A 14,131-nucleotide genomic window follows, 5' to 3' on the forward strand; every position below is an offset into this window, starting at 1 on the left:
ATTTTGAAGGTAAGAAATAAGTTTATAATGAGCAAAACTGATTTACAGGCCAGATATTTCTACGGGATATTTTTACTCCTAATATCAATGCATCAATAGCATATAGTACGTTTACGTAAGCCTGTTATTCAATATCTCTCTAATTTACGCAGTAGAACAGCTTAAAATAAATATATCCATTCGTCGTTGTGATTATATGATCCTCAGCATCCTTTGCAAAACCCATATTTCAGTTGTAAAATATGTTCTCTAACAAGATCCTTTTAAATATAGTTTGCTGAAGGTATGACCCGACCACCTCTTTGTTGTCTATGTACAGTACTTTGTATGGTTGACTGATCGTTTGAAATATTGTTGTAAAGGTATTTATACAACAGGTGGTGGGTCTTGCCCACTGTCTTACCACACACCTTCAGCAAATGTTAGTGGTTATAAATTCGTGGGTGTAGCCACACGCCCTTTGGCAAATATTAGCTATAGGATATGTTATAAAATGTAAAGGAATTTATAAGGTACATTACACACAGGAGAGAGAAGTAGCATCACCGCAGGATAGTACAGCATAGCAGCATTAGCCCCAAGCTACGATGATAATATGGCCAACAGACTGCTCGTGTGGTGGACAGTGCGCCTAGCCACCGTCCTGCGATGGACTGGGCAAGCAACATAAAAAATGGTGTTCCTGCTACCCCAACACCACGCCGTTGTTGCAACCCATGGGCCAGGGTGTGATCGTGACGTTCAAGGCGTACCACCCCCACCACACTGCAGCAGCTGGTGACGGCTTGTAGCACCGACGACAGGACGATGGTGCAGTTCATTTAGAAAGGTATAATATACGCCACGCCATCGAGAGTATCACGGCTGCATGGAGGGAAGTAAGCCAGGCCACCATGAACGGTGTGTGGCGAAAGCCGTGGCTGGAGACTGGAGAGCACGTTCACTCCTTCACTAGCTTCCCCCGAGGGCGTGCAAGTATCACCAGTTCGGTCAGGTGCAAGCGTCATTCACGTTCTTTCCTACGTTGTCTACATAAAGAATTGATGAAGGATTTTATATATACTGTATACCTATCTGTCTATATATATGTATCCCACTGGATGCCAGAGTTGCTGGGCGAGGCATTGCACTGGGAGGGTACTAAGCGTACCGACCTCCGCCTATCGGCTCATAGTCGCAAAGCTCATAGGTCCCTACCCGGGGGTTCCCTACTTCATTAAGATTTAAGTTTCCAGTTCTGTCCAATACCCCCTGGGGGTAGGGGGGGTTTTCAAGAATACTCCCCCAGTATCCCTGCTTGTCGTAAAAGGCGACTAAAAGGGTTGGCGGAGGGTTAGTGCCCCTCCCCGGAAAACAACTAACTAAAAAAACAAACAGGAAGCCTCGGACAAGGACTGACCAAACGATGACGACCCAGGACCGGACAAAGGACTTGGTAATGGCTACATAGAATGTAAGAGGAGCGAATGATGAAGTGAAAGAGAGAGAGAGATTGTCCAGGTGCTTGAGGGTGCGAAAGTGGATGTACGAGTATGTGGAATAACTGAAACAAAATGGGGAGGAGAAAGTGTGAGAGAATGGGAGTATGGATGGGGTATATGTGCAGGAGTAGGTGAGAATGAGAGGGCAAAGGAAGGAGTATGTATAATTGTGAGTAAAAGATGGAAGAAGAGCATAAGACAGTATGGATCAGTTGGGTCAAGGATTGTGTGGGTAAAGTTGAAAGTTGGAATACAAATGTGGGCGATTGTGTGTGTGTGTGTATGTGCCAATGCAAGATCGTGCTAGCAGAGTGAGAGAAGAGTTCTGGACAAATGTGGAAGTGTGCATGGAAAAGTTTGGAAGGAATGAGAGGGTGTTTTTGATCGGTGATATGAATGGTAAAGTAGGGAATGTGAAGGTGGATGGAGTAGTTGGTGAGTGGGGTGTGCCTGCTGCGATAGATGAGAATGGCAGTGCGTTAGTGGACATTTGTGCTAGGAGGGGGTTGGTGATAGCCAATACCCTCTTCAGGCTTAAAATGATCCACAGGTATACATGGCGAGTGATGAGAAGGGTGGATGGTGAACTGAATGAAAGGAAGGCAATGATTGACTATGTGTGTGTGGATGAAAGGATGCGAAGATGTGTAATGGATGCAAGGGCTTATAGAGGTTGGGGGAGTGGACTTTCTGACCACTACTTGGTGGTGGCCAGAATCAAGGTCCAGTTAGAGTGGAGAAATAGAAGAAGGGAGACGAGAGGAAGGAGTAGTTGCAAGGAGAGTGGAAAAGTTACAAGAGGATGAGAAAAAGGCAGAGTATAAGAGAGAAGTGGAGGAACGATTGGGGAAATATGAATTGGAGCAGATGGGGGACGTGGAAGTGTGTGCAGGATATTTACAGAAGAAATATGTGCAGCATGTGATGTGGTGTGTGGGATGAAGAGAAGACAGAGGGGGGTGTAAGGAACAGCGTGGTGGACTGAAGAGGTGAGACAGGCTGTGGCACAAAAGAAGAAAGCATACAATGAATGGATGAGAAATAGGGGCGTGGAAGAAGTTGCGAGGCGGAAGAGAGAGTTATATGTAGAAAGAAAGAGAGAGGTGAAAAGGTTAGTAAGAAGAGAGTGGATGAGGAATTTGGAAGGAATTTGAGTGTAAAGTGGAGGGACTGTAAGAAGATGTTCTGGAAAGAGGTGAAGAGAGTAAGACAGGGTGGAAGTGAGGTTAGCAGGGGAGTGAAAGATAAAAATGGTAGATTACTAGTGGAGAAGGGAGAAAAAGTGAGCAGATGGAGAGAACACTTTAAGGAAATGTTGAACATAGAGGATGGAAGTAATGTGAGTATAAGTGGCTGGGGAATGGCTGGGAGGAGGGAGGTGAGAAGACAGGAAGATATCAGTAGGATAGAAGTTGTGGAAGCAATGAAGAAAGTTAAATTGGGGAAAGCCCCAGGAATTGATGGAGTGTGTGGTGAAATGCTGAAGCATGGGGGAGAGACAGTAGTTGAATGGATGTGGAAGATGTGCAGATTGGCCTGGGAGGAAGGTAGAGTCCCGGAGGATTGGAAGTCAGGTATAATTATTCCCTTGTACAAAGGAAAAGGGGATAAAGAAGTGTGTGGTAATCACAGGGGCATTTGTCTTCTTAGTATAATAGGAAAAGTGTATGGTAGGATACTTATTGACAGAGTTAGAGAAAGAACAGAGGAATTAGTTGGAGAAGAACAGGGAGGCTTTAAGAAGGGAAGAGGTTGTGTAGATCAGATATTCATTCTTAGATCTTTAGTGGAAAAGTTTCTAGAGAAGGGAAAGAAGTTGTATGTGGCTTTCATGGATTTGGAGAAAGCATATGACAGGGTGGATAGACAAGGATTGTGGAAAGTATTAAGAATATACGGTGTAGATGGAAAGTTGTTGAATGCTGTGAAGAGTATGTATGATGGTGCTAAGGCTGCAGTGCGTGTGGATGGTGAACTAAGTGAATTGTTCTCTTTGGAGGTTGGGTTGAAACAGGGATGTGTCAGGTCTCCATGGTTGTTCAATCTGTTCATGGATGGGGTAATAAAATAGGTACAAGGTAGGGTAGTGGATGTTGGAGTGGCCCTGGTGAGAGAGGATAGTGTTTGGAAACTCCCTGTACTGTTGTTTGCAGATGATACTGTGTTGTTGAGTGAAGACGAAGGGGAGCTGCAATGCTTGGTGGATGAGTTTGGGAGAGTGTGTAAGAAACGGAATCTAAAGGTGAATGTAGGGAAGAGTAAATTGATGGTCTTTGAAAGAGGTGAAGTCAGTGAATGTACAGCGAGGTTGGATGGTGAGGAATTGAAAAATGTGAGTATGTTTAAGTACTTGGGTAGTGTGATGAGTAAGGATGGAGGTTTGGAGGGTGAAGTGCTTGAAAGGGTACAGCAGGGAAGAAAGGTTGCTGGTTCTTTGAAAGCAGTGATAAGAAACAGGGAAGTGAGCGTGGAAGTGAAAAAGTTACTACATGACAGTATTGTGATACCAACTCTAACATATGGAACTGAAGCTTGGACATTGTTGGAAGGACACAAGTCAAGAGCGAGAGCAGTGGAAATGAGTTATTTAAGAGGAGCCTGTGGAGTCACATGGAGAGACAGGCTGATGAATGAGGATATAAAGGAGCGTTGTGGTGTGGATGTGGATGTGACAGGAAGTGTTATGAGGAACACACTGAGGTGGTTTGGCCATGTGGAGAGGATGGAGGGTGAAAGACTGACGAAGAGAGAGTACGTGAGTGAGGTGGAGGAGGGAAGAGGGAGGGGGAGGCCAAGGATGAGATGGAGGGATGGAGTGGAGAGGTATATGAGAGAGGGGGGTGTGAGTTGGGAGCAGGGCAGTGAAATGGCGGGGGACAGGACGACGTGGAGGCGATTTGTTTGTGGCCACCCCAAACAGGATTGAGGCGTCTGGCAATAGATAGATAGATATATATATATATATATATATATACTGTATATTATACACCATCCACTCACTCGATGTAGTGCAGCTCTCGGGTGTTTGCCTTTCCTCCATTCCTTCCTTCCTCTTCTGTCTCTCTTTACTTCATTCATTCCTCATCCTTCTGCCTACGGGTGACTTTACACTCCCTCTTTTGTCTTTCTGTCCTTCATTCTTTCCTCTTCCTTCTGCCTGTGGGTGACTTAACACTGAGTGACAAGCCAAATGGTTTCCTGTACACCAGGAAACCATTTACTATGTTGAGTGGTAACCATATAGCCAAATTTTGGCGCCTGGTGGTTTAGTGGGTAATTACGGCGCTCCAATCGGATTGAGCTAATAAAGGTTTATATCCAAGGGATGGTTGGGGTTATTACGTATTGCCACTCAGGGATGAGTGAGGCTGGGCATTCTCATCTTAAATGTCAGGACCAACTTGCCTAGTCCCAGGCTCCTACACTCCTCATGGGGCAGCGTAGGATTGGATGATGGCTGGATATAACAAATGAAAAACAAACTTAAAAACCAAAAATCTGTAACAGTTGGACTTAGCTACTGTAGGATGAAGTTTGGGGGTATCTAATCTTGGGAAGCGAGCTCGAAAAAGAAGCAGTTTGGAGAATGAAGGAATTCTGACAGGCATAGGTTCTGCCTATGGGGACATCACACATCTTTGACTCAACACTGATCTGATACTGAACCACTCTTAGACATCCACATATTCTTACGCATGCTTCACTACCACCATAAAAATTTCTTACATTCAAAAGCTACCCATCCTACCATACACTCTTAAAACTTTCCATAATCCTCCTCTGTTTACCTTGTCATATGCATTTCTCAGGTCCATCAGTCATACTTATCTGCCCTCACATACTTTCTCCACTACCTGTATGTCTTAGGGCAAATTTCTGATCCATATCTCCACAGCTACTCTTAAAACAACTCTGTACATCACTCACCAGACACTGATAAATTCCTTACCTTCTCTATACTGTATAGTCTTTCATATACCTATCTAAAATACTCAGCAGACATACCACTGTTATATTTGCACTCCATTTAATCACCTTTTCTGCAAAGGAACAAGACAATATCAAAATTCAAATGCACTGTACATTATTTATGGAGATCTCTGTTTTATTATAAAAATCAAGACAGGCATCACAATACTGTACACTAACAAAATAAGTTATTGCAAAGAAGGACACTTATCAAAGATAACTATGAAATTACAAACAAGATGAGAAATGGCTCAAGATTATGACATATGGAGAGATGCCACCAGGTGAAAAGTCCTTCACATGCTAGCATGGATCATGGTCTCTTTAAACATAACAAACATATAATCAGGCCTTGATATTCACATGAATATAGGTCTGATACTCATAACTGAAGACTTGTTATTAAGAATCTAACAACCATTTTGATTCTGGCCATTCTGCCAAAATCAGCTTGTTTATCCAACTAATCCCATGGATGAATCAGCAGCCATGTTAACATAAGGGTGTGAGACTTTGCTGTGCCAAGAATGTCATTAGTAACAGCTGTGGAAGAGGGAATACAGTACTGGGGAATGTGTGTAGAATGTTGCGGGTGAATGGGACAAGAGATATTATGATGTGATTTGTGAAAGATGTAGATTTAGTGTATTATCCCCATTTCCACAACCCATTTTTTTTTTTTTAATAGATGCCCAGTGATCTTATAAGGCACTCAAGTGAATGTGGCCCACAAGGATCTACTGTCTTTGTAAGGGAAGGTTGGAGTTTATTGTTCATGTAATGGTGGTGCTCAGGGAAAAGCAACTGGTCACTCTTGCCTCAAATGTTTGGATTAAGAAGCCTAGCCCTGGGTCCTCACATTCCTGACTGGGCAATACTGAGTTGGATGCTGGATGCAGAGATTTGGTGGAGAACATGTCTATTGACTACACGGATGAAGAGAACATGTGTTGATGGTAAGGCCATATGGAGAATGGATGTAAACTGGGTAATGATAGGGGTGTATGAAAATGAGTCTGACAGTGGAAGGAGGCATGGTGGACAAGATGGATGGATATGGTAAATGAATGTACCTGTACATAATAATGAATGGACTGCACATGCTGAAATGTGTATAAAATTCCCCATTTATACTGTTACCTTCATTCATACACCTACCACATTTAAGATCCAAGAAAGAGTGAATAATAATAAAATAATTATGACAGCACAAACTCATTTATGACATACAGCCATAATGGAAATTTGTTAGTCATAAGAACTGCCCCCCTCCTTTTTTTTTTTTTTTTTTTTTTTTTTTAAATACAATTGTGGACCTTGAACTCAATGACACCTTCACCCCTCATCATCACACTTGACATTTCAGGTCCTTACATCTGATGAGGCACTTACATAATTCCTTATTACCTCTAGACAAGGTTATCAACTTTGAGGAAACTGTTTTTAGTGACTGGGTTAGAAATTGTTGTTTAAACTTTTCACAACCTGCTCCCTCTCTCTCTCTCTCAAACAAAAACAGACTCTGATGGCACGAAGGATAAAATTTAAAATATGCCATCAGAGAAAAGGAGTTATCCTTTTCACCGCAATATTCAAACTTAAATATTCCGATTAACTAAGATGATTTTAGGGAACAGGTAGAAACTCAAGGACTATAAAGTTTAGACATTTATGGATCTGGAAAAAGCATATGACAAAGTAGACAGAGATGGATTGTGGAAGATTTTGCACATGTACGGTGTAGATGGTAAGCTGCTAGGTGCCATCAAGAGTTTTTATGACGGTAGTTAGGAATGTGTAAGGGTAAATGGGCATCTAAGTGACTGGTTCACCATCGCTGTGGGCGTGTGACAAGGTTGTGTCGCCCCATGAGGAGAGCAGGAGCCTGGGGCTAGGCAAGTTGGTCCTAACATTTAAGACGAGAGTGACCAGCCTCACTCATCCCTTAGTGGCATTATGTGAGCAACCCTAACCACCCTTTGATATACACCCATACTGGTTCAATCTGATTGGAGTGCCTCAATTACCCACTACCCCACCAGGGACCAAAATCTGGGTATATGGTTGCCACCTAGCATAGTAAATGGTTTCCTGGTGTACAGGAAACCATCTGGCTTGTCACTCAGTGTGGAGTCACCTGCAGACAGAAGGAAGAGGAAAAAATGAAGGAAAGACGAAAGAGGAAGGAAGGAAGACAGGAAAGGGAAGCCACCTGAGAGCAGCACTACATCGAGGGAGTGGATGGTGAGTGCCCCCACCTACCATAATACGAATACATGGGTAATGGGGAAAGAGATGGCGCTGGTAATGAATGGTGATGGATGGAATATCTCAAATTTGTTGTATGCTGATGATGCAGTGCTCCTTGCAAATACCGCACAAGAGCCTGGAAGACTAATGCAGTGTTTTGTAGATGTCTGTGAGCATCATGCTTTGACAGTAAACGTAGAAAAGAGTAAAGTGATGGTTATTGAGAGAGAAGGTGAATCCCAGTGTGATGTTACAGTGAATGGAGAGAGACTGGAATTAGTGAGAGTTCAAATACCTGGGTACTGTGACAGAAAAGAGAGGAAAATTTGCAAATTAAGTGGAAAGCAGAGTGACACAAGGAAGGAAAGTAGCTGGTGCTATGAAGGTCTTGATAAAATGCAGAGGCTTGAGTGTTGTAGCTGCACAAGGCTTACATGAAGAAGTGTTAGTGCCAACTTTACCATACAGATATGAAACTATGATGTGGAATGAAAATGAGATGTCAAGAGTAAGAGTAATGGAGATGGGACTGCTGATGAATGCATGTGGAGTACAGAGAGTGGACAGGATACAGAATAATGTGATTTGCAGGTGTAGAATGGAGAAGTTTGTGGATACCAGAACTGAAGAGTGTGTGCTGAGATGGTTTGGTCATGTGAAGAGAATGGATGACAACAAAGTGGTGAAAAAGGTATATCTGAGCGAATTTGAAGAAGGGAGGAGACGAGGTAGGCCAAGAAGGTGGAGGGATATGGCGGATGAGTATGGGAGGAAAAGAGGTATGGAAGGTGGTTAGGCTAAGGGACTGACAAGAGATCAAGCTGGCTGGATGAATTCTGTATGGAGAAGCGCACAACCAGGGATTGGCATCCCTTTTTAACATGACAGCATTCGGACTGACTCTATCAGATAGGTATATGTGAAGCTACAGAATTTGGTGAAATTTTGTTGGCCCATCTAATGGAGCCAGGATTCTGTGGACTTGAATGATGAGTGAATGGAAGTGTGACCCATTGCATTTGGCAAACTTAGGCTGTCTGAACGTTGTTACTCTTCACCCTGCCCTAGGGTGGGAATGGAGGTCCAGATGATGATGATGACAATGATGATGATGATAAAGTCCCAACAAGACTGCCACTGATGTTTAAGGAAGGAAGATAGGACATGAAGGGAAGCAGAGACTGGAATAAGTAATGAAGGACAGGCACCCCTGGCAACAGGTGTGTGGGTCAACAGATCAGCACATTCATTGCCTGCGACACCTACATGTCCTGGGAACCAACTGAACTGGACTGATTTACGATGTGAAGAAATATGGAACTACCATTCCAGGATACTAAGAACTAAAGGGTCAGAAGCAGAAAATGACTGAAGATGGGACAGAGTGCTAAAAGAATCAGAGAATATCACAAATGAGGAAGAAGAGGAACAACAAATATTATTCAGCTTTAGAGACTTTTTGAACTGAAATTGTTGGACAACCCCTCTTCATTATTACTGACTTTCCCTAAGCTGAAAAAGTTGTTTGTCAGTGGGAAAAATAAACAGTAACACAGATATGTCAATATCTGAGGCAAACTGTTAAGGTGAGGATAAAAATCATCATTCTAATCATATTTCCCCCTAATACATAGCACCAGACAACCTCCAGAAATGGGTGAAAAAAATAAATAAAATAAAATGAAGAAGTAGTAAGGGTGCCCAGTGAAATAAGTCATGCATCCATTCACTGATCATTCACATCTCTGAATTTTTTGGCTCTAACCTTACAAGCAAATAATCCACACTTTCTCTTCCTATACATATGCTGCCTTTAACCCAGTGCAATACAACATCTCGTGTACTGTGCTACATACCTGTTGTGATATAATTTCTTCCTTTCATCAGGTGCCACTATCTTTTCTCAGAATGTTTAACGCAATAAAAAATGCAAGACAATATAGGTAACATCAATATAACACAGGAGCAAAGGTACATGACTATGAAAGGCAGTTAGAGGAAAGGTAATACAGATCTGAGGGGAAAGTGAGTTATGAAAAGGGGGAAGGTGAAGGATAATACAGATCTGAAAGGAATGCGAGTTATGGAAAAGAGGAAGGTACAGAAGCAGATACAAAGTCGGGATCAAGGGCAGGGGGCAGGAGCAGAAGGTGAGGGTAATGGACCACGAAGACCAAGGAGCACTTCCTCTGCCTCCACTTGAAGTGTCTCTGCCCGCTCTAACAGCAACATCTGTGAGAAAAGGCACTGCATTTACCAACAGATACAATGTATAATCAGTGCTAATTTATTAGCTATATTGTGAGATACCACATGTATGGGATATGTGCTTACTAGCCTGTTGTTATTTCTGGAGAAAGCATCATACCATTTTGTCAATCCCGCCATCCTACCAGCTCATCCCACCCTACTCTATCTCCACCATTCCCCCAGCTCATCCCACCCTACTCTATCTTCACCATCCCCCCCAGCTCATCCCACCCTACTCTATCTCCACCATCACCCCAGCTCATCCCACCCTACTCTATCTCCACCATCCCCCCAGCTCATCCCACCCTACTCTATCTCCACCATCCCCCCCGCTCATCCCACCTTGTCCTCTCCACCCATCCCCACCCTGCTTCTATCCAACTACTCCCAATTTCTTCTGTGAGAAATTATCCCACTGTGGTAGGTGGGGGCACTCACCATCCACTCACTCGATGTAGTGCTGCTCTCGGGTGTCTGCCCTTTCCTCTCCATCCTTCTTTCCTTCCATTCTCTTCTGTCTTTCTTTCCTTCATTTTTTCCTTGTCCTTCTGCCTAAAGGTGACTTTACACTCCCTCTTGTCTTTCTTTCCTTCATTCTTTCCACTTCCTTCAGCCTGTGGGTGACTCTACACTGAGTGACAAGCCAAATGGTTTCCTGTGCACCTGGAAACCATTTACTACACTAGATGGTAACCATATAACCAAATTTTGGCGCCTGGTGGTTTAGTGGGTAATTACTGCTCCAATTGGATTGAGCCGGTGAAGGTTTATATCCAGGGGGTGGTTGGGGTTGATTGCTCATTTAATGCCACTCAGGGATCAGTGAGGCTGGTCACTCTCATCTTAAATGTCTGGGCCAACTGCCTAGCCCTGGGCTCCTACGCTCCTCATGGGGCAATGTAGGATCGGATGATGGATGGATGGATGAAATTATCCCATGGTTGACAAAGCACATCACGCCACACTTGTCTTTATGGGGCGTATCTGTCTCACCCTACCCCCTCAACCCAGCCCATTTCATCCAATGTACTTTTTCATAGCTTGCTCACCCTTGTGGCACTACAGTACAATACTGTACTACTAAAGGAGGGGTATAGCTGGCCTTGTGCAACAATTCCAGGTAAAGGACTCAACCATATTTACAGTCAAAGTCCTGGCTGCGATTACTACACATATACAGTATGCTGTACCTCTTCTACATGACAAAACTTTTTTCCATAGGGTAGGCTGGACTCATCAGCCTTTCACAAAAGCTAGCCTAGGACAGAGGAAAGTCAAAATTCAAACCCAAGGCTCAAGGATAGGGTTGGTTGTAGTAAGGCCATAAGGCCATTAAAAACCTTGCCCAAGCAACTTGCTGGTGGCACGTTGGTGGTGTTAAAGCTGGCCACTTGTATCTGTTAGTTCCCAACAAAAGGTGAAAAAAGGCTCATACATACATACATGGTCAAGGCCTTTAAAATCTGTTCAGTACACATAAACATATACAGTACCCTCACATCCAGTACGCATTTGTGCAGTACTGTTCTTGTCCAATGCGGTCAGCAAAAAGAACTAAATTTTTTGTTGTAGTACAGATCTGTTGGGCTAGTCTGGATTGGCTGAGCAAAGTGGGCCAAATCCAAGAAGTTCTTCTCTAATGCTGATGTGCTGCATCCAGTGCTACTACCCGCACGCAGGTGGGAATATGGCCAACACTGAGGAACGTTTCCCTAGTACTGCCGCACCATTCCAGTATGCCTTCCTCATGACTTGTGACGTGTGCTAGTCAAATTGCAGTATTGCACTTCCCCCTGATGACGAAGACAACGATGTGTCAGTGAGTGACTATGAGGGATTTCTGAGGAAGGTTGAGGCAGAGAGGCCTCCTCAGGATCCTGAAGGCCCTCTTCCAGGGGGTCAGTAGGACCTCCTACAGCCTTGGAAACCCCTCCCCCTTCCCTCCCCAAGCCCATCACCACTCACCTTAACCTCTACACGCCAGGGGTTTTCCGATGTTGCATGCTCTTCCCTACGGGGGATGTCCGTGGCGGAAAACATACCCTCACTTCAAACCCTAATATCTGTCAAACTATAACAGCTAGAGAAAAAATTAAAGATACATGAGAATCAACAACTCTTCCTCTTTCAAATGAAAGTATACCCACGTCTCCAGGTGGTTCTGTCGATGAGTAAGGACAAATTAAAGTTCAAAGGGTGGTGGGAAGACACTTGCGGCTATACTGTACACGTCAACCAGCACTGCTCCGCGCCCAAAATCGTGACGGCTTTACATGTCAGCTGGCAGTTAGGGTTTCGTTAAAGGTTGGTAAAATCTTAGTTGTGTCAAAATGTAGTTAAGCTGACTTTTGGGGGGACTTTTTCAAGGGTTGTCTGACATTATTAATTTTTCCCATAATGTCTGTTGTTTGTCCAGTACAGATTTAGTCCAGTACCATAATACTGCCTGACAAAAATACCATACTGGACGCAAGAGTACTGTATGTACTGTATATATATATATATAAAATTCCAAACAGAAGTACAGATATCTGGAATGGTGTGGAAGGGGAGGTGGGACAAGCAAAGTAGCCTGCATTCATGTTACAAAGCAGACTGGATATATATATAATGATATCTGCTTCTATCATGACTTCATTCACGCCAATACACATCTCCTCTATATCCTCTTCTCAAATTTCCACACTACTCACAGTCTCCTCTATCTGTCTTACCTAATGATAATTTAATTCATTTACAGGCTTCCACCTCAAGTCTTTCTTTCATTTATTCATAATTTCAATCTCCTCAATACTGCTGAGAAGCAGGATTTACTGGAAGTATCTCAGTGTTTCTCGTATTTTTTTCTGCTACGTGTCAGAGTTGCCAGTTCGCTTGCTATTTGTGAGCGAAGGTATTTTACAAGATAAGCATTAAATTTTATGCTCTTTTTCTCTATGTTTTATTTAAGCAATTGTTGATTAAATGTAACTTTATTTCAGTTTGTATGTTAAATAATTTAGAGTGTTATGCAGTGTAAGTAAACTCTGGATGTTTTGGATGTCTCCGAGTTGGTAACTGTTGCCTGCAGAGAATGTACGTGAAGATTCGAGTATAATGGAAGCTTATAAAAGGATGGGGAAGAGACTACAGCAGTTTTTCAGTTAGTTTTCAGTTCAGTTTGAGTGTAGTTCAGTGTCAGCGCAGTTAGTTAAGTTTGTATATCTTCGGTACTTGTGAAAATAGTGAAGCGCTGTTGGCATGCACCAAGTGTCAGTGCAGTTAAGGAAGTTTGTATATTTTTGGTGCTTGTGAAAATAGTGAAGTGTTGTTGGCATGCATCAAGTGTCAGTGTAGTTAGGGAACTTTGTATATCTTCGGTGCTTGTGAAAATAGTATTGTTGGCATGCATCAAGTGTCAGTGCAGTTAGTTAAGATTGTATAGCTCTGGCATCTGTTAAAACAGTGAAGTGAAGTTGGCAAGCATCAACTGTAATTATCTGGAAAACAAAGACAGTGAACATAAGAAGCCAGTGTTTATTTACGCCTCAGCTGGTCTTGTTGCACATCATAAGGCTGACCATAGGAAAAACAACTCACTAGGCAACGTCCTTCCTATGCTGTACTACTGCTGTTGGAGCCTGTGGCAGTGTGGGACAGGGATGTAACAATACTTTAAAAATCTCTCTCAATGTATAAATATACAGTATGCATTTTACATGTTCTTTTAATAACTGGGACAACTTTACCTTTGCTGAGTTAATAAGTTTTGCAGCCAGTGAATATGAGAGATGGTCAACAGCCTTCACCAGACTACCAACATCAGCACGGGCAACATCCTGTAGCGTGTGGTAGCCTGCTTTGTACAGCTGCCTTGCTCTGCCCTGCAACCACACACACATATAGAACATATCCCTCTCGTACACTAATAAAACAGTCATCTATCCATCCATCCATCATCCAATCCTACATTGCCACATGAGAAGCATAGAAGCTCAGGGCTAGGCAAGTTGGTCCTGACATTTAAGATGAGAGTGACCAACCTCACTCATCCCTGAGTGGCACTGCATGAGCAATAAACCCCAACCACCCCTTGGATATAAACCTTCACCGGCTCAATCCGATTGGACCGCCGTAATTACCCACTAAACCACTAGGCACCAAAATTTGGTTATATAGTTACCACCCAGCATAGTAAATGG

General features: G+C 43.2%; 1 protein-coding gene across 1 annotated transcript in view; it reads right to left on the minus strand.

The window, feature by feature from the left end:
- Window positions 1-9,824: 9,824 nt before the first annotated feature.
- The window catches only part of mus301 (mutagen-sensitive 301), an 84,309-nt gene continuing 80,002 nt past the window's right edge, over window positions 9,825-14,131 (minus strand). The window contains exons 23-24 of the mRNA XM_080278278.1: window positions 13,679-13,813; window positions 9,825-9,932 (exon numbers count right to left, since the gene is read on the minus strand). Coding sequence (XP_080134404.1) covers window positions 9,825-9,932; window positions 13,679-13,813 — 243 coding nt within the window. The remainder of the gene's footprint in view (window positions 9,933-13,678; window positions 13,814-14,131) is intronic.

The sequence above is a fragment of the Coenobita brevimanus genome, chromosome 72, assembly GCF_032717465.1.
Source record: "Coenobita brevimanus isolate Jiangsu-jjx chromosome 72, ASM3271746v2, whole genome shotgun sequence".
NCBI classification, from domain to species: domain Eukaryota; kingdom Metazoa; phylum Arthropoda; class Malacostraca; order Decapoda; family Coenobitidae; genus Coenobita; species Coenobita brevimanus.